Raw genomic sequence first — 25,850 nt, forward strand, 5'->3', positions numbered from 1 at the left:
TCACTTTTACCTCCCATCTCATGGTCAAAGTTCTATAATGGATATGGAGTGACATGGCCAGTTCTACCCACAATTCTGAATATTTTCACCTATAGGTGGGTGGATTGGAGGAGTAAAAAAAGAAAGGTAGAACAATCTGGCCATGCATCAATGATAGAATACTCAAGTTAATTCTGGAAATTGTTTTTAGATATCCTTGAGTTCAACTCTCCCATTTTACAAATGAAATGACTGAGGCCTAGATAAGGGAAGATACTTGACCAAGGTCACAGAAGTAGGAAGTAGCAGAGGCAGGATCTGAACCCAGGGTCCTCTGACTTCACATCCATGATGTTTTCCAATGTCACCCATTGTGTCCTGTGTTCTGTTGTTGTTGTTTGTTGTTGTTGTTGTTGTTGTTGTTGTTGTTGTTGTTGTTATAGCAGTAGTATTTTTATGAGCCATTCTCTAACTCTTGTCATATGTGGCTGGGGAACCTCAGCATTCTTTCCTTTCAGTCAAGACCCACTTAATAGAACCTGCCTCTTTGTAAAAATATAATAGCTCACATTTAGGTAAGTCCTTAAAGATTAGAAAGAGTTTTCACATAGATCATTTCATTTGATTTTCTTAACCACTCTGGTGATAGAAATTATTATTATCTCCATTTTACAAATATAGAAACTTGGGCACAAAAAGATACTTAATATATACTTGTTCTTTATTCCCTGCCTTAATCACTAAATTTGTGTATAAATTAGAACCTGTCTCTAGGGTACAGCTTGCCATCATCAGAGCTTCCTGCTCAACTTCTTGCCTAAAAGTATGTGTAACAGGTCAAAGGAAAACATGACCAATTTACCAATCCCCAAAGACATTCCATTCTATGTTGTTGGCACATGATCTCTCTGTTCTCTCAGGGAATGTGTCTTGGGTTGGCCTAGGTGGGACCCTAGGAAATAGTGTTCAGGTCCACTCAGGAGGGAATCTTTTCATGGTGAATTGAGAGATGGCATATAAATAAAACCCTGACTCTAGGGTATGTGGTCAGTCTTAAGTAAATTTTTCCAGTGATTCTTGTTCTTGTTAAAAAAGACAATCAACCTCTTTCCCTATTATGATAACCTTAGAAACGTTGTCAGTGGGCAAAAAAGGATTGTCACCAACTCCTATGGCCCCTGTAACCAGAAAATCAATCTTAATAGTTTAATCAAGGCTTGGAGGGTGGTTTTTTGAACTATAAAATGTAACTGTATGATTTATTGAAAAAATTTAGTCCCAGACAGAAGTCTATATATGTAACCAGCTTAAGAATGTAGTCCCAGAATAATACTGAGTTATAATTTCCAATATGGTTATCATAATAGTAATTTAAAGTGTGTTACTTTGGTAATCATACGTGAATTACTTTGCTAATCCAAGGTGTGTGAATCTATTTTTATTTTCTTGATATAAAATTACTTGATGTCAGAAAGTCACCCAAAGGTTCTGGAGGACAGGAGTCCTTAGAAAGCTGGAGTCTTGAAGGCTGAGGGCCCTTAGAGAGCTCTTGGAGGTTGGGATGTACTATGTCAGAATGACCTGTCAAAGCCCAGGTCAAAAGCATTCTGATATATCCATGACCTATAAGTCACTATTGTTCATGTCAAGAGTGACCCCTGTAATCTTCACCCTGACTCTTTTTGCTTTTCAAAATGTGTAAATATCATTGATCAGGGTCTCCTGCTGTAAGGGCCAGAATGTTAGGGGTAAAAATAAAAGAGTTGGACTAAATTTATAAGAGCACTGTGGCCAGGAATTATTACTCAATTCCAAATGACTTTTTATGGTAGTTTATTTACAAAAGGAGAAAGAATGAAAGTAAAAAATCAGAGAGAGTAGATATTTACTCCAGCTTAGTCCGAACCAGGCAAGGCTTCAGAGGAAATTAAAGACAGGTTTTAGCCATGAGGCCTCCTCCAAGACAAGGAGCCTCCCAGAGGCTAGTACCTCCAGAGTAAGTCAGGGAAAGGAAGTCAGCCTTTTTCACTCACCCATGTGGTAGTCCTAATAGAAGGCAGTCCAAGATCCTCAGCTGGAGCTCCTTCAGGATTAAGTTGAAGGCAAAACACTCTCCCCAGTTAGAAGACTATCTCCAGAAGACAATCTCTTCAGACAATCTTTTCCAAGACCACCTCCCCAGACTGAGTTCAGGGCTTGCTTTTATGGCGACTTCTTGTCTCCTCTCCTCTTCACAGGGGCCAATCACAGTTTCCAAATTGCCTGGCACTGCCCAGGGGGAAGTGTCTGTGGGATCGACTTTGCACCTTCTGAAGGTCAATTTCTCATCAAAAGGGTTCACAGTTTCTGAGTTATCATCTAGTTTAATGTGTGGGTAGCAGACCTCCCCTATTTAAGGTTAAGTAGGGGTATCTTCCTTTTGGAGGTGTAAACTCCTGTAGTAAAAGTCTGTGGACTTCCCTTTTTACAAGTGTAAATTCAGAATAGGCAAAGAGAACAAAGAATTTCCTTTCACACTGCCAGGTTTTGAATTGGCAGGAAACCTATACCCCACTGGTCCTGCGAGTTCTGTCACAAAAGAGCCAGATATTTACCCTGGTCTCCCAGCATTCTACTTTTATAACCCTAATATCAAAAGTGAAAAGAGTGAATAAACCACTAATGAAGATGAAATTAAAGGAATGATTAGGAATTATTTCACCCAATTATATGCCAGTAAATCTAACAGTTTAAGTGAAATGAAAGAATATTTTCAAAAATAGAAACTGTCCAGATTAGCAGAAGAGGAAATAGAATATCTAAAAAAACCTATTTTGAAAAAGAAATTGATAGTCTATAAATGAGTTTCCTCAAGGAAAAAAAAAACAAGACTGCATGGATTTCAAAGTGAACTTTACCAAATATTTCAAGATCAACTACTTCTAATATTAAATAAATTATTTGAAGGGCTCCTAAGTTAGTTATGAAGGCAGGTGGTGTGTTGCTGCTACTGGATGAACACTACTTTAGTCTATAAGGTGGGCTACAGTTGCCCAGGTGGAAGCAGAGAGGAAAGTGAGGTGGTTGGATGAAGTCCTCCATGGAGACCAAGAGTTACATTCTTCCATAATTCTACTAGCTACAGGACTGACAAAGAATATGTAGCAAAATAGGAAGTTAGAGTGCCTTAACTACCTCTTTGCACTGCTGGGAAGACAAAAGCTATCCCAACCCCCAGGTAAGGGCAATTGTAATAGTAAAAGATGGGATGCTAAGGTCTAGATCTTCTGGGAAGACATATAGGGAAGACTCAGGGGAGGAAGCTGATGTCATAGGTGAAGATGAGGAGGATGGAGTCATATATAAAGTAAATAGAATGTCCCCCCAGTAAAGGCCCACCCCATCTTTACCAGAAAGTTGAAGGGTTTGTGGACAGAAGATCAGAAGGAGCAGGTAAGAGACATAGATGAAGAGCTAATCATAAAATGGGAATATACTCCTACCCACCACCCACTCTCACCCCCAATTAATTGACTTTTCAGCAAAATTCTAGTGAGTGAAAGAGAGTATCCCTGCTTGAATGGTGAGGCTGTGGGATTTCAGAGGGGGTAATATCTCCCTCATAGGTAGTGAGGAGAGAAAATCAATAAGGCAAAACTCAGGACAGAGAATTAAAAATACTTTATTCTAAATATTTCAAAGTAGCAACATAGAGCAGCAAATGACTCCCATGTGGAGCCAGCTTATATTGGGAATGTCAACATGAGAGTCTCCCTGAAGCTACCATGCCTTTTTGTTGGTTTTTTTTTTGGAGTTACCCTATCACCAGGCTGAGAATAAAGAAGTTTCGCTAGCTACAAGACACCTTCATGAAGATGATTGAGCTATTCACCACAAACCCTGCTTGAAGTGACTTTATCCAGCTCAAATAAGTTCTGCCATCAGAAGTTGTGACAAATATCTTGTGTTCCTCTTGTTCCTGGAAGAAATCCACCATTCTCTGCCCTTGACCCCTAACCACCACTGCCACTGTTCCTCACTGAATCTAAGAGAGCATTAATATTGAGGACTCCTGGGAACACAGAACCAAGGATGGGTGTGCTTCAGTGAGACTTTTAATGGTCATTTCCTCCTAGGTGGATAGCCTGGTGCATCCCCCTAGAGGTAGAAGACATTTTAATCCTGACTTGGTATCCTTTGGTGCTTTTAAAGGAAGGATCAACTAGATCATATTATTTCAAGGCAAAGAGCCAGGAACATTAAAAGAGGAGGAGAGATGGGTGTTATTATGTAATCCACAGTCCAGCTGTCACCCTACATGCCCTGCACCCACACCCTCTAGGCAAAATGTGTGGCTTATCTCTCCTGGAAAGATGCCAGTGTCTGCTACTATACATCAAATGAGATGACCAGTATTATAAGAAAAATGGTGGGGTCTCTCCCTCATAATGCCTTCTAAGCTCTTTTAATTTCACGTTTCACTTTTGCCTGTTCTTTCTCTGATTGATCTCCAGTAAAGCCTGCAATGTGTTCCTACAACGGACTGCTTCCATGGCTGAGCAGCACAAAAATGATGGGTATATGACCAACTCCTTGTGTTCAGTATATCTGGCCTTCCCTGGTGGGTGTCCACTTTGTAGGGAAAGGACTGGGACAGTGTGAAGATGTGAACATCTAGCTTCATGCCCCAAACAAAAGTGGCTGACCATCACCTCTGGCCTGGGGCCTGGCTGTTACTTCTCTTCAGATAAAAGCTCAGAATTGTAGAGAAGGGATGTAAGGGCCCCAAACCACAGTAAATGTGTTCCTGCCCTTTCACAGGTCTGAAATGCAGTCATGTCAGTCACTCTAAGGTAGGGCTACCTAGTACAGGGGACAGCACTGTGCTGGAAGGGAAAATGCCCAAGTGTCCTCCCTTTGCCATGACACTTCTTATACTGGCATCATGGGATTATCAAATGCCCTGCAGGTCAGGTGAAATCTCACCTCTTAAGTAACCATAACTTAACAGTGAATGAAGGAATATAGCCACTTTGGGTGCCCCCAAATAGGACCCAATGGTTATATGTCCCATACTTATGGTCCTGGCTGTCCCTTGGTTGGAAAGGATGCTGCATGTTAGGGTATGTATGTTCTCAAGGAAACATTGTAGAGACCCCGCCTGCCAAACCTATGGCTTGTATTAATTAGGAATTTTGTACCTTTGAACTACATTCCCCAGAATTCCTTTCTGTATTACCCAGAATCCTTTTCCTTTCATTTACATGAGTGCTTACCTTGTTTGCTTATAAGTTCTGTAACTCCTCCCTCATGCTCTCTTTTCTGGTGACCAGGCTGAGTTAGCTAGCTTTTTTACTTTAGTTATAATTAACAAACTTTATAAAATATGACAGTTATTGTATATTAATTTTAATCTTTACAAGCTAAAGAATGCCTTGTCCAAGCCCATGGAAACATGCTTTTTTTTCCTTGGCATAATCATCTTCCAAATATCATTACAACAGGTATTGGATTATAGTATGTAAAAAATCAGGTGGAAGCCCTCACAAGTTTTGTATGCTTTGATGATAGTAAAGAAGTGCAGCGATGACTAGTATCAGAGGTGAAGCCAATGGATAAAATGGTATTACCAAAAATGGAACTAGACATCTTGACTACTTCCCAAAATGGTACCTGGCCCATAATGCAAACCTCTTCCTGTGCCTTTTTCTCTGTTGAATCACTTACTGAAACTTACCCAAATATATGATAATCATTTAATGACCTCAAATAACCACCAACTGTCATTGCTTCCTTTATCTCTTCCTTAGGGGTGAGATGGGAGAAAATATAGGAGACTGAAATGATTGGGGTAATTTTCTTATTGTTCATATTGTTTTTCTCCTGTGCTTATATTGCTGTTGTAAACTATGTCTCCTTTGTTAGTGCTGGGTTCCTCTGCTTCCTCCAGATTTTTTTTTAAATAGTCTATTTTCCCCAATTACATGTAAAAATTTAATTTTAATATTCTTTTTTAAAATATTGAGTTCCATTGCTCAAAGGGCTTTAGAAGGCTGTCTGCCTTTTGATCCAGACATATGACTGCTGGGTTTATACTCCAAAGAGATAATAAGGAAAAAGACTTGTACAAAAATATTTATAGCCTCGCTCTTTGTAGTGGCAAAAAATTGGAAAATGAGGGTGTGCCCTTCAATTGGGGAATGACTGAACAAATTGTGGTATCTGTTGGTGATGGAATACTATTGTGCTCAAAGGAATAATGAACTGGAGGAATTCCATGTGAACTAGAAAGACCTCCAGGAACTGATGCAGAGTGAAAGGAGCAGAACCAGGAGAACCTTATTACATAGAGACGGATACACTGTGGCACAATCAAATGTAATGGACTTCTCTACTATCAGCAATGCAATGATCCAGAACAATTCTGAGGGACATATGAGAAAGAACTGTAGGAGTAGAAATGCAGAACAAAAACAACTGCATGATCACATGGTTCAATGGGGACATGATTGGGAATGTAGACTCTAAGCGATCACACTAATGCAAATATTAATAATATGGTAATGGGTTTTGATCAATGACATATGTAAAACCTAGTGGAATTGCTCATTGCTGGGGGAGGGTTGGGGGGAAGAGTGGAGGGAAAGAACACGAATCATTTAACCATGGAAAAATATTCTAAATCAATTAATTAAATAAATAAAAAAGATAAAATATTGAGTTCCAAATTCTTTCTCTCCTTCCCACTCTCCCTATTTTGCTTCCTCCTCCCTTGTCCCCTCAATGATAAGTAATCTGATATAGATTTTAAATGTGCAATTGTGTGAAATGTTTTTCCATATTAGTCATTTTGTGGAAGAGATCTTAAACAAAAAAAGGGAAGAAAGTGAAATATACTATGTTTTGGTCTGTATTCAGACTCTGTTCTTTAACTGATGGCATTTGGCATTTTTCATTCTGACTCTCAGGGATTGTCTTGGATCACTGTATTGCTGAGAATAATTAGGTGATTCACAGTTGTTCATCAAGAAGTATTGCTGTAGGGCAGATAGGTGACTCAGTGGATTGAGTGTCAGCCCCAGAGAAGGGAGGTCCTGGGTTTGAATCTGAACTCAGACACTTCTTAGCTCTGTGACTCTGTAAAGTCACTAACCCCAGGTTCTTAGCCCTTACGGTTCCACTGCCTTGGAACCAATACGCAATATTGATACTAAGATAGAGGGTAAGGGTTTCAAAAATAAAAGAATTATTGCCGTCACTGAAGTAGACAAAAGCCCACAATCCCAGGCATGCCCAGGAAGCCTGCAGGGAGGTAGACAAAAACCATATTCCCAAGAAGCACCTACAAGTCTCCTCTGGAAGCTGCAGCTGCCCCAGAGACTCAGGCACATTCCACCCTAGGGTTAATTTTATGGCAGCAGGAGATGCCTCCACTGATAGCACACTGGAATGTAGCTTGTCCTGCAAAATGCTAAAAGCCAGCTCCAGCTTCTGTAATTTATTTAGTGCTTGCTTGCTTCTGCCAACCTTATAATGAATATACATTTATAACTTTGTTTAAATGCACCAATTCCCTCCTTTGGTGTGCGTGCCAAAGGAAGGTTTCCTGTCCTTCTGTAAATTCTCTACCTACCCTTTGTTCGGGGGCCACCCCGCTGGCCAGTAATAAAGGTAAAGACTCCTATAGTTTGAACTCCTGGGTGTCTGTGCATTATTGTAAGAAGTGTACCCCACTTCATCCCTATATACAATGTTCTTCTGGTTGTGCTCACTTCTCTGTCCCCTGGGAAAACTGACACACAACCAAGGGCTGTCCCTGGCAGCATGTCTTCTTTGTTTTATATGTTTTTTAATGTCTGACCTGACCTCAGAGGGCTGCAGGAATCGTATCACCTCGTCCTGCTGCTGCCACAGATCCAGTCTCATGTGGAAACTCCTTTTTTCAACATAATTGCTTGTATAAACTTGAATAAATCGACATTTGTAACCTATGCTGGTGCAGTCTGCTTCATTCTTCAAAATTCGAGTAGCTTCCCACCAGTGAGGCATTATATTTTTGGTCTGTTCTGAACAATATGAGTGATGAGTAAAGCAGATTAGGCACAAAGCTGATGCCCAGGATAGAGCATTGTCGATCCGGTGCACAGAATGGGGAACTGATCAATCTGCTATTCATGCTTGACTCATGCTAAAACTACAAGTTTTGCAGTTGATGTTGCGAAAAGGGAATTCTTGGTTCTCTTTGTTTATTCTGAGTTTACACTCATAAAAAGGGAATCCTTTATCCTCTTTGCCTAGTTGGAATTAACACTTTAGTTAACATTAACTTAAGCACAAGCATGAACTAGGTGGAGGAGTTCGCACACCACTTAGTGAGTTCACACCCTACTTAGTGCCCTTACAATGTTTAACTAGTGCGAAGTGGTAAGAAATGCAAGATTTCAGAGTAGGAGGCTCCCTTTCCTATTACTACCCTTCACTGCCCACTGTCTACTGCTATCACCAGGAGGTCTGTCCCAAAGACAGTCTCTGCAGACCTGTGCCAGGGGCAGAGGAGAAGTAGCAGTTTAGGGCCATCAATCCACATTCTGAGATTCAGGGCAATGTCAAGTCCCAGAGCTGAATAAACTCTGAAGAGGCCAAGGGAGTTTTTACAGTCAGAGAAGATCTGGGTTTGGATCCCAGCTGTGTTTACTAGCTGGGTTACCATGAACAGTTCACTCACTTCTCTTAACTTGCGTTTATCTAGAACATCATCTTGCTTCCAGGCAGTTTGGGAGCAAACTTCTGTTAGCCTTCAAATGCCCCCAGAGATTAGTGGGAAATGCTCTCCCTGGTTTTGGAGCCAGAAGATCCAGGTTCAAATGCTGCTTTTGCTATTTATTATTTGATATCAGCCACATCTGTTAACTTATCTGGTCCTCAGTTTCCTAATATGTCAATCAAGAGTGTTTGAGTCAGGCATCTCTAGGGTCTTTTCTAGGTCTAAGACGTGATTTATACTCTCAGCCACACCAGTTTGTTGATTCTTTTCTCTCTTCACTGTCTTGCCTACCACATTGTTAGGTCCTTTCTGCACCAGGTCCGTGGAAGATGCTCAGAGAGACCAAGCCAGAGACATTGATATGTAGACACAGGAATCCCCTCCCAACCTATCCCACTGAGCCCCCAGCAGAACCTGGAGCAGGCTTAGCAGTCCTACCCTTATCTTGGGAACAGCTCAGTGATCTGGGCCTCTCAGGAGAGGAAGGGGACCCAGATGACCTCTGCTTTCTTCCTCCCCTTTCAGCCTCTCTCCTCACTACCTATATCTAGCTCACATCTGCTCAAGACCTTGCCACAAAGTGTGTGCCAAATCCACCCTATGGGGCAGTGGGAAGCAACATCACCTTGATCATCCAAGGGTTTCCTGAGAAGGTTCTCAGCTATTCCTAGTCCAGAAAGACAGTCAAGGACTCCACCAAGATTATCAGGTACATTGTTGGTACTGGAGTACACGATTCAACAAATGTCCTGGAGGGGGCATTCCCTGATGGCTCCCTAGATCATCCCCAACCTTAGCCTCTCTGACACTGATTTCTAATATTGTACAAACTGTTGATTCTGATTTCCAGATGATTGGGACAGAAGGACAATTCTATGCATGTGGTAAGTGCTGCCCTTCCCATGGGCTATGCAGTCATTCCCATACCCTTCCTCTATCTGGCGTGAGAGGCCTTTAAGTTCCTCACCCAGGGAGCAGGGATAGTCCAGAGTATGAACCATCCCTGCTGGAAGGACTTGCCTACCTAATGGCTGTCCAGATCTCTTTATCATCTCAGATAATCTGATAAGGACAGTTTAGTTGATAAGGAAATAATGGGACAGGAAGATCTTTTACCTCATGCTTCTAGCTCTGGCTCCAGGAGCATGGAGTATATTATATATATTTCAAGACTCATTTCACACAAAAGAACCCCCCCAAAACTTTGCAGATTTGCAGAAGTTACAAATTACGTCATATCAAAACGCAAAAAGTCTCATTGGCTTCAGAACAGACCAAGGCCAAGGCTGAATTTTGACTGGTTCTTATCAGAAAGCCAAGTTGGGAGTATTTTTCTCAGGGTTGAATTGCCCCTGCTAAAGTTTTGGCCTTGACTGTAGCTGCATTCCTGGACAAAGGGGAACAGTGTCAACCCTTTAAATTCAGGTTTGCTAGGAACTTAAAGCTTTTCAATAAGGTCACAATACTTTTCAACAAGAAATCACAAGGATCACAAAAGGGGTCTAAAGAGGAGTCTCAGATTTTTATCTATTCTCTTATTGGCTTCCCACAAATGGCCACAGAGATCACATGGCTACAACATCGACCTTCATGCTTATTTTCTTCAATTCTCTTTGTATCACTGTTTTTGGACCATTTTGTGTTGTAGTAGGTCCTTCTAGTACCTCTATCTCTTTGGTTAGAGTTGGCATTTCTAGTAAAGTCAATTTGCTGTCTAAATTTACAAACCTTAAGAATATGACCTGGATGCCCACAAAGATAACAGCGAGGGGAAAAGGATTTTGTTCTTGGGGTGTTATTTGTAGGTTGTCTGGATTGAATATGGCCCCTACTAGCTTGGAGGGCAAATTTTTTTATTTCTTTGATTTCCTTTTCCTTCTTAGCCTGTTTTAGCTGCTTTCTAAGGTCTGCTATGAGTTTGTCCTTGTCGGAGTCTGTTTGTCTTGCTGCCCTTGCTTCCTTTTACTTTGAATCATGGATGTAGGAAGCATGTTATCTTACATCCTCCAGTGGCAGTGATTCCCACTGGGGACAGTTCTGTCTAAAATAATTTCGAATGGGGATTGATGTTCCTTTTACAAACTGCCTATGAATGTGATCTATTGTCTCTTGGGCATGTGTGCCTTGTAGTACTAGGATAGTCTCAGCTGCCTCTATCACTCTATCGAGGAAGCTGCTAGGATGTTCTTCTCCCTGTCTCAGTTTTTCGAACTTTTGACATGAATTTGGCCTTTTTGCATGCATCCGCATTGCTTCTAACAAATCAGTCCTGCATTGCATTAGATACCTAAAGTTAGTGTGTTGCATAAAATCTAAATCTTGATGGACCAATGGCCAGGACTCTAAATTGGGGTTTGTTCTCGTTTTGGCTAGGAATTTTTCCTTTTCTGAGGGAGAGTAAAATTCCCCTAAAAGAAATTCCATATCATTGAAACTTGGATTGAACAATGTAAAGACTCTTTTTAATTCTTTGATGACCTTGAAGGGATGCTGGAAGAACTTAGAGAAATGTCTTTTCAGCACCTCCATGTCACTTGGGGTGAAAGCTTTGTAGATCTTTACATGTACTACCCCTTCACCAGGCTGTACAATTGTTTATCTATGATTTGTAATACAGTGATTGTGGGTTCTGTAGATGGATGGGATAAAGGTTGTTTGTTATTGGACATTGATTTGTTAGTGGTATTATTCCCTAGATTCCACAATCTCTAGTTGGAGAATCATGTGTTTGTCCTGTTCCTTTCTTTCCCTTATCTGCTTTAGGACTTGGAATAGCAGTCTGATGTTATCCATAAGTTCCCCAGAATCAGTGTCTTTCTTTGGTGTTGTAATTGAGCCAAACCATTGTCACAAGTGAAAGAAAACATTTTTAAGACCACAAGGAATTGCCAGATTGTTAAAATTATATCTATGGCTGTTGGGATGAAGCAAATACACTCAGCTAGGGTCAGAGCACACTATTTATAATTGTAGATATCTAGAAGTTGTTGCATGAGATTAGGGACCTTTATGAACCAGAAATCTATGACACCTTGCATTAGTGACCAGGTAATCACTGAAATGCTAGACAGGATAAATGTTATCCTGGATAACTTCATTTTGATTGGATCAGTAGATTATAGGTTGTTCACTAACTTTGCTCACAAAATAATGTTATAAAGAAGTAAGCAAATGTTGATAATAAGGAATAACGGGTGATAGGAGGAGGAATGAAGGGAGGATAGCTGAGTTAAAGGATGAATGGGTGGTATATAGAAAGATAAGGGAATGAATGGGAGTATATAGGAAGGACTGCTCAAACAGGCTAATCACAGAGGGCTAGAGACAGAAGGTACTAGAAGGAAAATAGGCTGGATCTTCAGGCAGGGAAAGTATCTCTATGATATAAGAGGAATTGGGCCAGTCAGAAATGTTTAGATCTGGCTGGAGGGTTTTCTCTTGTTAATTTCTAAGGTCCCTTTGAGGGAGGAGTCAAAGGCTTCTCCCTGCCAGTGAAATTGATGTCTTCAGGAAGTCTCAGCTGGGTACTTCCTGCCCAAGATGGATGCCTAGGTTTCCCTCAAGAAAATAAAAGGAAAGTAATTTCTTCCTTCTTCACCCTTTGCCTTCATATTCAATACAATGATTCACCAGAGGCTTTTTTCGTAGGTAACAAAGGGGATTTATTGATGGCAGGGATAAGTTGAGGGAAAGAGGGTTTCAGGGTTTTGTAACTGCTGCTAGGGAGAAAACTGGTGTTGGGGGAAGGGTCACAGGAGAGAAGGACAGACTGAGAGAGGCTGGCTCTCCCAGTCAGGAAGGTTTCACTGCCCTCAAGCAAAGGTATGATCAGACCACTATATAAGGGGATGGCTTGATTGAGGATGTCCTACTTGCCTACAGAATCTAAACCCACAATGTCCAACCACCAAGCTCACCCTTCCTCCCAGGGCCCAATGGGGAAATTCAGGGGAAATAGCAGGATGTAAATGGAGAGATCAGGGAGAGGTCCAGAGAAATCAGGCTAAGTCCAAATGTCCCAAAGACCAAAGGCATAGGCAAAGGCAAAAGCCAAAAGGCAAAAGCTTCAGGATTATTTATAGCATCAGGCTCCAACTGCCTTCTGTGAACATTCTAAACCTCCTAACTGCCAGGGCTACTACAGTTGAATTTGCAAAAGCAAAAAGTTTCTGCTGCAACCCTGCATTAAACTAGATAGGTCTTTAAAGTATGGGATTTTAAGAATGTGGAGTTCAATAGATCAAAATGGAGAAGGAAGAATATTCCAATTCTATGGAGGAATGGCCCAAACCAAAGTTCAGAGGTGGGTAAGTGCAGTGTTTATTCAAGTACAAAAGTAGACCTGAGCATCCGGAGCAGGCAATGCAAGGGTAGGAGATGTATTAGAGAAGGCTGCTGCCATTTTGTGAATGACCTTAAATGACAGGCTAAGAATGCCAAAGGTTACTTGGCAGGTAATAGGAAATCCCCAAAGCCTTATTGGCAGAGAATATAGATGATCATATACATATCTGGTTGGTAGATGTCCTTTACAATACTGGGTAGACCGGTAAGACTGAACTTGATATTTAAGGGTCAGACTTTAATTTAAAGTGACCTTTGCCATGACCTGATCCAAACAACATGGATGTAGAAAAATCTCAGGAATTCAAAGTTACAGCTTCTACATTTTAGGCCAAACTGGCCTCAACTCCAAACTAAGATGATGAGAATATATAGAGACAACAGAGCTGTGAGTAGGATTGAATCAATACAAAAGTGCATTGGTAGAATAAATGTGTCATTGAGAGACCAGAAGAGATAACAGAAGGAAGAGGAAGAAGAAGCTCTCCAGCCTGGCTTTTCATCATAATCACTTCAATAAAGTCTAGGTGGGGCAAAGGATCAAGTCGAAAAGGGGATCTTTTTCAAGGGGAAAACCCAGTAGGTAATTTTTTCAGCCCAGGTCAGTGTATTTACAAAGATCAAAGTCTGGGCACATGAGCTAACCAGGAAGTTGACAAGAGAGTGCATGAGGGCACTAGGCTGTGAACTTGGGGAGGAAATGGTCATAGATCTAGGAAGAAATACGTTTGATTTTGTGTAGTGTAAAATTAGAATCTGTTACCATAAAACTATAATCCCCAGCAAAACTATGATTCCCAACAAAACTACAATCCCCAGCAAAACTACGATTTCCAGAACCCCACTTACTTCCTGTCATTACTGACATAGATAAGATATAAATTGGATGGAGTTCCAAGTCTAGCCCTCTTTTTCCTTCCTGTTCAGTGGCTTTGGTGGAGCAGGCATTTTGAGCAGGTAGAAAATTTAGTCACATGGTTCTATTTTGTCAGATAAAAAACATTATAAAATATAATACTCGAAGTATTGGAGATTAATTTAAATCCTACAGTAGGAACAGGAAGAGGAACCAACTGGCAGCTTTGTAGCCTCAACCTAGAGGTGGATCAGTGCCAACTAAGGAAGAGATTTATATAGAGGGATGGAAACAACTCTGGGCCTGGGGCTATATAGCAGGCAAGGAACTGGAGTTTCATCCCCTGTCTGGTCCTACCACCTATAGCTGAAGAACCAGAGCAGAGAGCTTAGAACAAAGGAAAGTCCATAATTCTGCACCTACAGAGTCTTGTGGCTAGCTGACAGGGACTGGGGACAGAAATAGTCTACTAGGACTTTAACTAGGGACAAGTCTCAATGGTGCTGCCAAGATCTAAATCTAAGATAAAATCCTGAAGAACTCAGACAAGGAGGGTAATGATTAAAATTCACTCAGCATATGCCTGCTTTGGACACACTAAAAGGTGGCAGGTCACTGTCCTGAGTTACTCCTGATATCTACAAAAAATACAGCATTGAATATGAGAGAAAATAGCAGCAAGACACCAGAGTATACAAAACAAGAGCAAACAAGGCCCAGATATCTCTTCAAGAAGCATATAGAACCTGATAGTGATATGAAGTACCAATTTAGGAAGTAAGGCTAGAAAAGCAAATACACAGAAAAAATTCCCCCTTTAAAAAGCTATTATATGGACAGGGATACCGGAGATTCAAAGTCAGTGGAGAAATGACTCCAAGATATCTATAAGCAAATCCCTAAATAAGGAAAGATAGTTTGGACACTCAATCAACTAGAATTTCTACAAGAAATGAAGTAACTTTTAAAAAGAACTAAAAATTATTTTATAAATAATAGATATTTAATACAGTATATAGCAGTGATGGCAAAACCTTTTAGAGTCATGGGACCATTCCAATCCCTTCTTTGGCAGTGGAAAAGCTTTTTGTTCATGAGTCCCTGGATCCCTGAATTGTTAATAATAGTTAAGTCAACCATACTTGATCATTGTACATTATTGCTGTGACTGTACAATGTTCTCCTGGTTCTGCTCATTTCACTTTGCATCACTTTACATAAATCTTTTGAGATTTTTTGGGGAATTGTCTTGTTCTTCTTTGTGGCACAATAATATTCCATTACAATCAGATACTCAACGTTAGCTATTCCCCAACTGATAAGCAGTTGTACAGTTTCCAGTTCTTTGCTACCACAAAGAGAACTGCTATGAATACCTTTGAACAAGTAAGTCCTTTCTCCCTATCTCTGATCTCATTAATCATAGTAGTAGTGTTGCTGGTCAAAGGGCATGTACATTTCTATGACCCTTTGGGCATGGTTCCAAATTGCTCTCTAGAATGCTCACATCAGTTCACAGCTCCATCAACAGCATATTAGTGTCCCAGTTTTAAATTTATCATTTCCCTTTTTTGTCATATTAGCCAGTCTGATAGATGTGAGAGGGAACTTTGGCAGACACTTGCTATAAAAATTAATGACTCAACAAATCACTGCCCCTCTCCATGATGCTATGCCAAACATTTCAGATATTCTGGAGTAACTAGCAAGTCATCTAGGAACATACTATGAAGTACTCATCTGGGCCGATGGCTTTGGATCCAGAAGCCCAGCACCAATTTTCATCTACATGGGAGAGTGAGCAGTGGCCCTTCCACGTTCTGCATCAGGGCTTTTTATATAGTCCAACAAACTACTATGGCATAGAGATTCCATGATCTCAAACTGTTTCAGTTCCCTAAAGAAATCATATGGGCCCATTATATTGATGGCACAATATCAACTTATGAGACAATTTCTCTCTTGTAGGACAAGCTGCATGCCTTGATAATATACTGTTGAGAGGAAAATTCTTCTTTTGGAATTTCACGCTAATTAATGAGGCAAAAAACAAAAAAGAATTCAAAGGAGTTTAGGCTAAGTAGTCAAGATAACAACATGGCGAAGAATTGATTACTGGAGATCAGCAAATAACTTCTCATGGGCCTAGTTTATATAAATAATGTTAATATGAAGCTAACGTGTCTGGTTTCGTTTTTTTTTTTTGGAGTTATCCTATCCCCAGTACAAGAATACAGAAGACACATGATAACTTCCTTAAAAAGTCTCACTCACTCCTAGAACCCTTCACTGTGACTTTTGGCTGACGCTGTTGAGCTGTTCACCACAAACTCTGCATGAAGCAGCTTGAACCTGCTCAGATCAGTTCTGCCATTGACAATTGTGATAAACATCTTGCTTCTGCATTCTGTTTCTGGAAGAGACTGACCACTGTCTGCCCTTACCCCCTTACCACCCTGCCATTATGCCTTGCTTAACTGAATCTAGGACAGATAAAAATGGACGAGTCTGTTACAAGGAGATCTGAACTGGTCACTTCCTCCTAGCTGAATAACTTGGTGCATCATCCTAGGTGCAGAAGGCCTTTGAGCACTCACTTTGTATCCTGTGGTTATCCTGTGGCACTTTTTGTGGCAAGGGGCCAGCACAATTAAGAGAGAAGAGACAGATGTTGTAGCATGTTCCACAGGCCCAACAATCACCCTGGCTTGCCTTTCACCCACCTCCTCTGGGCAACACATTTGGTTTGCCTCACCTGGCAAGATGCCAGTCCCTGCTACTGTACTCTACATCAAATGAAGCCATTAGTAGTATAAGGCAGAAGATGAGGACCTCTCCCCCATCATACCTAGTAACTACTCTATGGTAAAAGATCAATGGATTTTGATAAAGGAAGACCTAAGATCAAGTCCTACCTCTAACGTTTACCACTTCTGTAGTAATGGGCTGCTCAATTAATGTTTGAGCCTTGAGCAACTTTCTAAGAGGAGGAATAGGAATGAAGTTGGAGCTAGGATATCTACATTCAAATCCAGCTCTGCTAATTGCTATCCGTTTGGTCACAGAAATGCCACAACTATGGACCTCAGTCTTTTTCTCTAACAATGAAGCATTAGGCTAGATCAGAGCTTCTTAAATTTCATGGAGGCCATGAACATGAATGGTCAAAAAAGACATCTTTATTTCACTCACTTTTGGTTTCCTCTGGAATCCTTTATATTACATTTTGTGAATTTAAAAATCATGACTCTGAGAAGAGATCCATGGGCTTCTTCAGACTGCCTGCCCAAGGGATCCATAAGAAAAATAACAGATGAAAAGTCATCAATCCAGATGATCTCTGAGACCTCTGACAACCAGGAGTCTGTTACCCTCTGATCCTAGGAATCATGATGGAAGGTTTGAAGGTGGCAGAGTAGGGTGCGTGTCCCAGAGGCAGGCAGTCACCTGGTTTGGTCAGAGTATATGACATGGCCAGGAAAGAATGGTCTGAGATATAGCTGCAGGGGTAGGATGACTCCAGGGGGTGGAGGGGCTTGAATATCAGCTAGAGGACTTTGACCCTGAAATATGAGGTAATAGTTAGCCCCTGAAAATCTTTGAGCAGAGAAGTGCCATGAGCATATCTACCCAGAATTCTGATTATTTTCACAGGGATATCATGGGTGGGTTGCAGGGGCATGAAGAAAGGAAGAAAATCCTGGCCATGAAGTGATGATGGAATCCTCCACTTAGCCTTGGAAAAAGACCTATCCTTGAGTTCAATTTCTTTTTTACAAATGAGAAGATTGAGACCTAGACAGAGGACAAGACTTGGCCAAGTTAACACAGCTGGAAGAGGTCAGGATTTGATCCTGGGTGCTCTCAGACTCAAAATCCAAGTCTCCACTCTACTGTGTAATGGGAGGTATCCTCTCTTAGGGGCTTGGTTTCTGCTTTACTCTCTTCATGATCCATTTTCCATAGTTCATATCATCCTTCCTTAGGGCACTAGAGCAGAGAATATTACTTTAAAGTCTTGTTATAGCCTTCTCTCCCTCTAGTCAAAGACATATAAGGGGACCTACTTCCTTGTAAAAATGTAATAGCTCATATGTATGCAAGACTTTAGATTTTATAAAGAGTTTTGTACTATAGACGATCTCATTTGATCCTTCCAAAAGCATTTTGAGTAGATATTATTATCATCATCCTCTAAGTTCAACATTAGTAACTCTGCCACATCAGGCATAATAAGACCCACTGGGGCTGCCAAGCACCATCTAGAAAGTCCTGCTATGGCTTTTTTCCCATATCCTCACCATACATCATAGATGGCTAGCTGATTTCAGACTTTTCAATTTCTTAACCAATACCATTTGGCTTTAATGGATACATTTGTAAGAGAAGAGCTATACTTTCTCTCAGCCTAAATTTCCCAATAGGGACCAAGAGAGGGAAGATAGGTCTTCCTGATTCCAAGCCCATCTCTCTATCCACTGTGCCACCTAGTCACCCCAATTCAATTTGCCCTTCTACAAATTCACCTCTTTGGCTATAATTGTGCCCTTTGGAGACAAGGAGAATGAATCAAATCCCTCCTCCACATGACCTCCAACCAAAGACAGTTACCAGGTTTCCACTTACCATTTCATCTCCCTCTAAAAGTTCTCTTCTCCAGGTTATCCCAAATTGGCTAACTTCACAATACTAGAGAATGCCCATCCTCCTTTTTACTTTCCTTTAGACACTCTCTAGCTCATCAGTGTTCTCTAGTGACTATCCAACACCGCAGGTATATCAGTATCAAGGCTCAGGACCAGAAAGCATCTTCAGGTGGAATCCTCACCTGGAAAGAGAGAAACCCTGAGAGCAAATTTCCTTGGCATTTGTTGTGATAGAATGCCACGAAGGACTGACTTCTACCCTTTCTCACTCCCACTTTCCCAGAAAACTGTTCAGGGCATCATGTAAGAAGTTCCTTCTCTCAATGTTCCCAATAGAAAGTTAGTCAATATACATTTGTTAAATGTATATTATGTGCTAAGATCCAAAGAGAAGCAAAAGATATTCTCTATCTTCAAGGAGCTTATCTTGTGTAGGAGGAGATGGCTTGCAAGCAACAAGGTATGAACAGGAAGTAGACAAGATAAATTGGATATAATTAATAGAGGGAAGGTATGAGAATTAGGGGGGACTAGTAGAAACTTCTTGTGGAATGGGAGACATTAATCAGCTGGGACTTGAAAGCAGTCAGAGAAGATAGAAAGTGAAGATGAGGAGAGAGAGCCTTCCAGGTATGGGAACTGCCAAGGAAAATATCTAGCCTGAACAATTTCAGATTGTCTCTTATCTAGGGTTCTGATGTTTTGAGATATAATGAGTTCATGATGGGCCCAGCAGACAATGGGTTTTAAAGCTTCAAATCTTTGACTTTAAGAAAGCAGGCTTTTAGAGTCTGGCTCCATCTCCTCAGTTCCACTCATCTCTAAATCTGCCTTAGTGGTAAAACCAGGGAAGCTGCAGAAAGATGGAAGTTCATTAAGGGCAAGAATTGTGTCGTTTTAATCACAGTGCCTAGCTTTGATGACTCATCTAGGAATGGAGATGAGTGCAGATCTCCCAAAGACGATGCCAGTGAGATGGCAACCCTTTCAGTTTTCTCCATTCTGGAAGAACTTCTAGCAAAATCCTCACAGTAGACAACATTTGATTTCTGGAGATAGATATCAACAAGTAGGGGGAGGTTCATCAATAGTAGGACAGTCATTTGCAGGTGAATTCTTTGGCCGTGGCAGCCCATGGTGAAAACCAAATCGATACTCAGTGGCTCTAAGTCTTGTGGTTAAAAGCCATCATACATCTGAGTAGCTGATAGGCCTTGATAGGCCTAAGCCTCCTTCCCCCCCTTTCCCCTATTAGCCCCACCTTCTCCTGCACCTGCTGGACAGAACAAAAGCAGCTGTTCCACCTGATGGGACGCTGTTACTTCTCATGCTATAACCTAACAAATTCATGATGGATGGATGTTATGAACTTATACTGTCTGGACCATGCTAAGGACTGTAAAATCATGGGGACCACTTGCTTCCCCCTGGAACAGCCAATGAGACAAGTCCAGATTACCTAAACCCTGCACCTCTAACTTCCCCAAACCCATAAAAATCTCTATTTCTCCCTGCCTAAATGAATCCCTTTGCTAGCTATTTCAGCTTTGAGTCCCCCCTTTTTTGTATTTGCAGCACCTAATAAATCTTACTGAACTTCCCTACTCTAGTCTCATATTGCCTCTTGTATTGGACCCCCATCAGCCTCTTGTATTGGACCCCCATATTGCCTCTTGTATTAGACCCCAGGACTGATAGTAGTGAACATGGGCATGTATTTCAAAGTGGAAGAAACTACTGAGGTCAGCTAGCCTGAACTTCCCTTTTTGTCAAAAAAGAAATTGAGACACATATTTTCCCAAGGTCACACAGATATTTAGCACAGAGTCAGAATAAGAGCAGAATAGTCAAAAGGGGAAAGGAGAGTGTTGAGAGTCACCATCCCTAGGCTTTGCACAAATAGGAACTTAATTCTAAATCCTCACCATATGGAGGCCTTTCACAATGTCTAAGGAGGATACTGTTGGAAGGAGTATTGACCGTTATTGGTATTGGTATTATTAATAGTTGTCACCGATGTGAACAGGCTCTTGAGTTTGACTGTTGAGGAAAATGGCTGCTCAAGCAGTTGAAGGAAAACTCCTGCTCAGGCCAGTTATATAAAACTATTTATTTTAACTATTGAAATTTGCATAAAAGAGAAAGTAAAAAGAAAATAAGTATTGATAAGAAATATTCCCTATAACTAATAATTCTAACTTATACCCCACAAACCTTTTCTGCAAGGGAAGCCTTCTTGATCACCAAATGGCAATCCTCCTTAATCTATACTAACTAAATTATAAATTCTAACTTACTAAATCTATTTCCAAAAATTTATGAACTTGATGTTTATAGAGATCTGCCACACTTCTTTTCCCTTCAGCCAAAGATCAAACTCAGTCTGTCTGAGTAACAAGCTGTTCTCCAAGCAGTTGCCCTCTGGAGCCACCAGAGGAGGTCAGAAGAACTGCTCAGTAATTCTTCTGCCTTCCCATTAGACACCTTTCCAATTTCTTCAAAATCAAGATGTTTCAAGTCTTCCACAAACTCTCCAAGTCTGATTAGAGGGAAAGCCAGGAACAACCAAGCTCTGAATCTCTGTCCCAGAAGTGGTGTCGGTTTCTCAACTGATACTCTCAAGGCAAAATTCTCTCTCTCTGACCTTGTCGGAGTTCCATGGCAAATCTTAAAGCAACCCTAGGAAGTCTAAAATCACTTTTATAAAACCTACATCGGTCTACACTCTATTCTTAATTAAGCTAATTACATTTACATTACAATTATCATTACAATACATACTAATAAATCCTGTTTAAATTGAATGAAGTGAAGGACAACTGGAGGTAATCAATTGTATCAGTCTTGATGGTCTTTCTAATAAAGAAAATAATAGAGCAGGGCATTAGCCCTCATTGGAAGGATAGCTCATACCTTCTCCTTGAAGAGTCAAAAAAAGTCTGTGATGGGAGCCACATATCCTAAAGCCCTCCAAAGCTGTTGCTTTCCTTGGTTGGTGCCTTTACTTACTGTGCTTGGCTGCACAGAACAATTCTAGTCTAGAAAGTCCTATTTGCTGGATTTTAACAAAGAACAGACATGTGGGAATATCTTTCCCAAACAAAGCAGCAGAGCTTCCAGAGCCTGAAGGGACATTTACAGCAGAACCAAGCCCTGTCTTTGGATATGACATTTGGCTTTATGTACCCTCCTCAGGCCTCTAAACTTCTTGTTCCTCTCTGATCTCTTTAACTTGAAGAGAGATCACCTTCTACTTCCCAGAATCAGTTTCTTCACCTGTAGCTCTATTCTCCCATTCTGTCCCACAATCCTGACCCAAAAACTTTTCCTCCTGGCTTCTCCTTCCAAGACAGATTAAGATTCCAATGGCAGCTTTCCCTGAATCTCCTTTTGAATTTATGGCTACCTTCCTTTACTTGTACTCTTTTCTGCCTCTCCATCTTTTCCCTCTCCAGACTTTGTCATTTGTTTGGGATGGGGAGGTACTGTGAAAAGTCTAGGTTGCATCCTGTCCACCAACAATGAGGAAGTGAAGACTTTTCTATTTTCTTGGCTCCATGCTGAGCCCTCAATCAACTGAGTCACTTAGAAGCAGGAGTTGGGGTGTGGAGGGAATGAAAATGGGTCTCTATCTGCTCCCACTCTAGCAGAGGCTACTCTACCTTCTGTTCCCTCTCCTTAGTTCTGCTGGACCCTCCTAGGAGCCACAATAAAACCCCAGAGAAAAGGTCAGGGCACTCTGACCTGGCTGGATAAAGGAGGAGACGCTCAGTAGTCTGAGTCTGAGACACCCCAAAATAATGATCCCAGTACATCAACTTTGCCTAATATTCTCTCCACTCATTTAAGGGTCTAAACAGTCTGCTTTGGGAGGAAAATAAGGAAGGAGATCAGGCATCAGAAGACAAAAGTAAATTATATTGAGTGACTCATGTTCCCTTTGGGGACAAAACCCCTTCTCTATGGACAGTGGGAGGGATCTGTGTAGGGGAGGGGCTTGCTGGGACAGACAGGAAACCAAGGCAGTTAGGAGGGGAAGAAAGAAGAAGAGAGGAGGGAGGAGAAAGTCAGAGGCTAAGTCCTTGACCTGTGGGGCTCAAGGGATTCTTGCTGAGAGCAGCTCCAGCCCTGCAGAGAGAAGCCTTAGTCCTCTGAAGCAGGAAGAACAGGGACAGATCTGGAGTCTCAGATAAGGATTGCATCGAACCTGGACAGCAGCAGAGACACCTCCAGAGTAGGCAACTGGGCTCTGTACAGGGGAGACAGACCTGAAAAGGGAAAGATGGAGCTTCCTGGGAAGGAGAAGGCAGTCATATGCAGAGGGAAGCATAGACTAATGGAGAGACCCTCAAAAGGTCCTCACGTTGTGGGCAGCCCCTGGAAGGTGCTCCTAATCACAGGTGAGATACCAGTTGTGCTAGAGCCTCGGGAGGAGAGGGATGTTGGGAGATTCTGACCCAGATATAGACAAGGGAATCAACCAAAGGATCAAGAGGAAGGAGACCTATCTCAGTGGGGTTCTCTCAGAGACAGTCTCTTAAAACCTGTCCAGGGGAAGCTTCCCTGAACCAGGGGCAGATGATGAAGTAGCAGCTCAGGGCCATCATCATTCTACATCCCTAAATCCAGTCCCAGAGGTCAGTAACCACTTAAGAGGCAAAGGAAGTTTTTACAGTCAGAGGAGACCTGGATCTTGATCCCAGCTATAAGGTTTGCTAACTATATGACCATAGACAGGCCATTTACTTCTTTACCAGGACACCATCTTCCTCCCAGAGGTGTTTGTGGGCAAAACTGTCAGGCTTCAAAGGTTTAGTGGGAATTTCCTTCCCTGGGTTTGGAGCCAGAAGATCTAGATTCAAATGCTGCCATTGATTTTTTAAAAATATATTGGAGGGGGCAGCTGGGTAGCTCAGTGGATTGAGAGCCAGGCCTAGAGACGGGAGGTCCTAGGTTCAAATCTGGCCTCGGACACTTCCCAGCTGTGTGACCCTGGGCAAGTCACTTGATCCCCATTGCCTACCCTTACCACTCTTCCACCTATAAGTCAATACACAGAAGTTAAGGGTTTAAAATAAAATAAAATTAAATTTAAAATATATATATATATATTGGTCACATGTGTTAACTTGACTGGGAAACTCAGTTTCCATATCTGTAAATTCAGTTTATTTGATTCTGTGATGTCTAAGGTCCTGTCCAGGCCTAATCCTGATTTCTGTCCTTAACCACATCAGTTTATTATTAATTCATTTCTTCCTTTCCATTTCTTGCCTACCAAAAGGGCAAGCCCTTTCTAAATCAAGTCCATGGAGTGACCTTATAATGTGTTACAAACCAAACACTCGGATCCTTTGAATAGTCAGGGACAGACAGATGGATGCATAGGCAAATGAATCCCCTTCGGGCATACCCACTGAACCCCCAGCGGTCCTTGGTGTAGGCTTATGTGATGATTTAAAAATCTGAGAGACTGGGTTCTGGATAAGAGAATTTATGTACTGATCTGGCTAGAAATAACCAATAAATTAACTGGTCAGTGATGTCTCTTGGTGATCAGAGACCAAAATACACAACTTGTGGAGTTATGAAATACAATTTTGGAAGCTCATTCTCTAGCCCTCCCTCTAGACAGCCAAAGACATGTCTAATTGGGGAATAGCTAATGAGGAGGTGGTCCTACGTTTTCTCAGTACCTCCCCAATTCCTTCATAATGGTGGAAAATTACAAGCCTAGTCCTATGATTCCAGTGTCTAGAAGAAGAAGTCAGATCATGTCTGGTCGAGTGACAATGTCCATTCACCCAATGCGGCACTCAAGGGCTCTGCCCTGCTGCCCACAAATGTACCTGGCCTAAACTCTCTTGTTTTGTTTGGTGAGGCAGGACCCACAATTGCACTTTTCAATTGCCCTAATTTAGAAGATGCTCTGGGGTAGAGTATGTGAAAAATATCCCTTGGATTTTTTAGGAACAAAAGAATGAGGAAAGAGGTTTGGAGGACAGATCCGAGCCCCAATTTAAAACTTAGAAATAGAAACAATTCCATATTAAAATAAATCTTATCATCCCATCCTCTGATTCTGTGAGAGACACTCTCCTCAATTATTTACTAATGAGTACGGCAATTATGAACTTCAGGACTGATTCATCATGATACAAAAGGACCTGGAGGTACTATGAATTGAATTTCCTTTTTTTTTTTTAAATAAACCCTTACCTTCCATCTTAGATTCAACACTGTATATTGATTCCAAGGCAGAAAAGAGGTTAGAAATAGGCAATGGGGGTTCATACAGCTAGGCCAGATTTGAACCCAGCTCCTCCCATCTCTAAGTCTGGCTCTCAATCCATTGAATCACCCAGCAACCTTTGGTATATAATACATTTCAAGGAGAGTTTAACCGTAAGACATGGGTGTTTGTTTTTTTTTAAACCTGATGTTGAAAAATGATGGATGCATTGACAGAGAGCCATTTGATGGTACTCCCCTATGGCAAGCAGGTCATCCAGTCAAACAAAATAATGGTGCAGGAGGAAGAAACGAAGGGAGTGGGTAGCCTAACCCTTACTCTTCAGTCTATTATACACCAGGAACCAGAGTTCCATGATGCAGCTCTCGGATTTCTGGGGTCTTTTCTATTGGTGTCATCTTCCCCTTCTTAGCCGTTGTGGAACTATATTGGTTCTCAGAGTAGTTTCTCTGGAAGATCTGCTTTTCCTGGCCAGGTCTCTACTAATGTCTTTCTCTAAAATTTCTTGAAAAAAGATCTTAAAACAGCAGATCTTTAATATTCACTTACTATTCACGTCAATCTTCTCAATCCCCCTTCAGAAGCATGTGATACTGCTAACGGTCTAATCTTATCCTGGAACTCATATAGGGGGCCAGCCTCTATATGATTTTTGGGGTCCTGTGTGGCGTGGTGGCATAGGATGGTTAAGGCAGGAGAAAGAAAATGAGAACAACTAGACTAGTGGTTAGCCCATGCTGTCCCAAAGTCTGTGGGCTTGGGAGTTTATTATATACTGGTTTCAAACAAAGAACACAGCTATGAAGGGGTAACAGATCATCCATAACCCATTAAAGTCTAAAGAGTAAAGGTATAAGTACCAAGACAATGGCCAAATTCCAACCATCAATTAGTAGGGATAATTCTGGGAGAGGAAATATCCCAGGGAGATGCTCACCAGTCAAATCCTAAAGGAGCCAGTTCTAATCTGAATATGCACTCTTATCTAATTAACATTTGTTAGGAAAGGAATCATTAACTCAGTAGATG

At 41.3% G+C, this 25,850-nt stretch overlaps 1 protein-coding gene across 1 annotated transcript in view; it reads left to right on the top strand.

Annotated features, from left to right (window-relative positions):
* The window catches only part of LOC123240852, a 75,536-nt gene that overhangs the window by 31,283 nt on the left and 18,403 nt on the right, over positions 1–25,850 (top strand). Inside the window, exon 11 of the mRNA XM_044668565.1 lies at positions 22,758–22,968. Coding sequence (XP_044524500.1) covers positions 22,758–22,968 — 211 coding nt within the window. The remainder of the gene's footprint in view (positions 1–22,757; positions 22,969–25,850) is intronic.

The sequence above is a fragment of the Gracilinanus agilis genome, chromosome 3 (genome assembly GCF_016433145.1).
Source record: "Gracilinanus agilis isolate LMUSP501 chromosome 3, AgileGrace, whole genome shotgun sequence".
NCBI classification, from domain to species: domain Eukaryota; kingdom Metazoa; phylum Chordata; class Mammalia; order Didelphimorphia; family Didelphidae; genus Gracilinanus; species Gracilinanus agilis.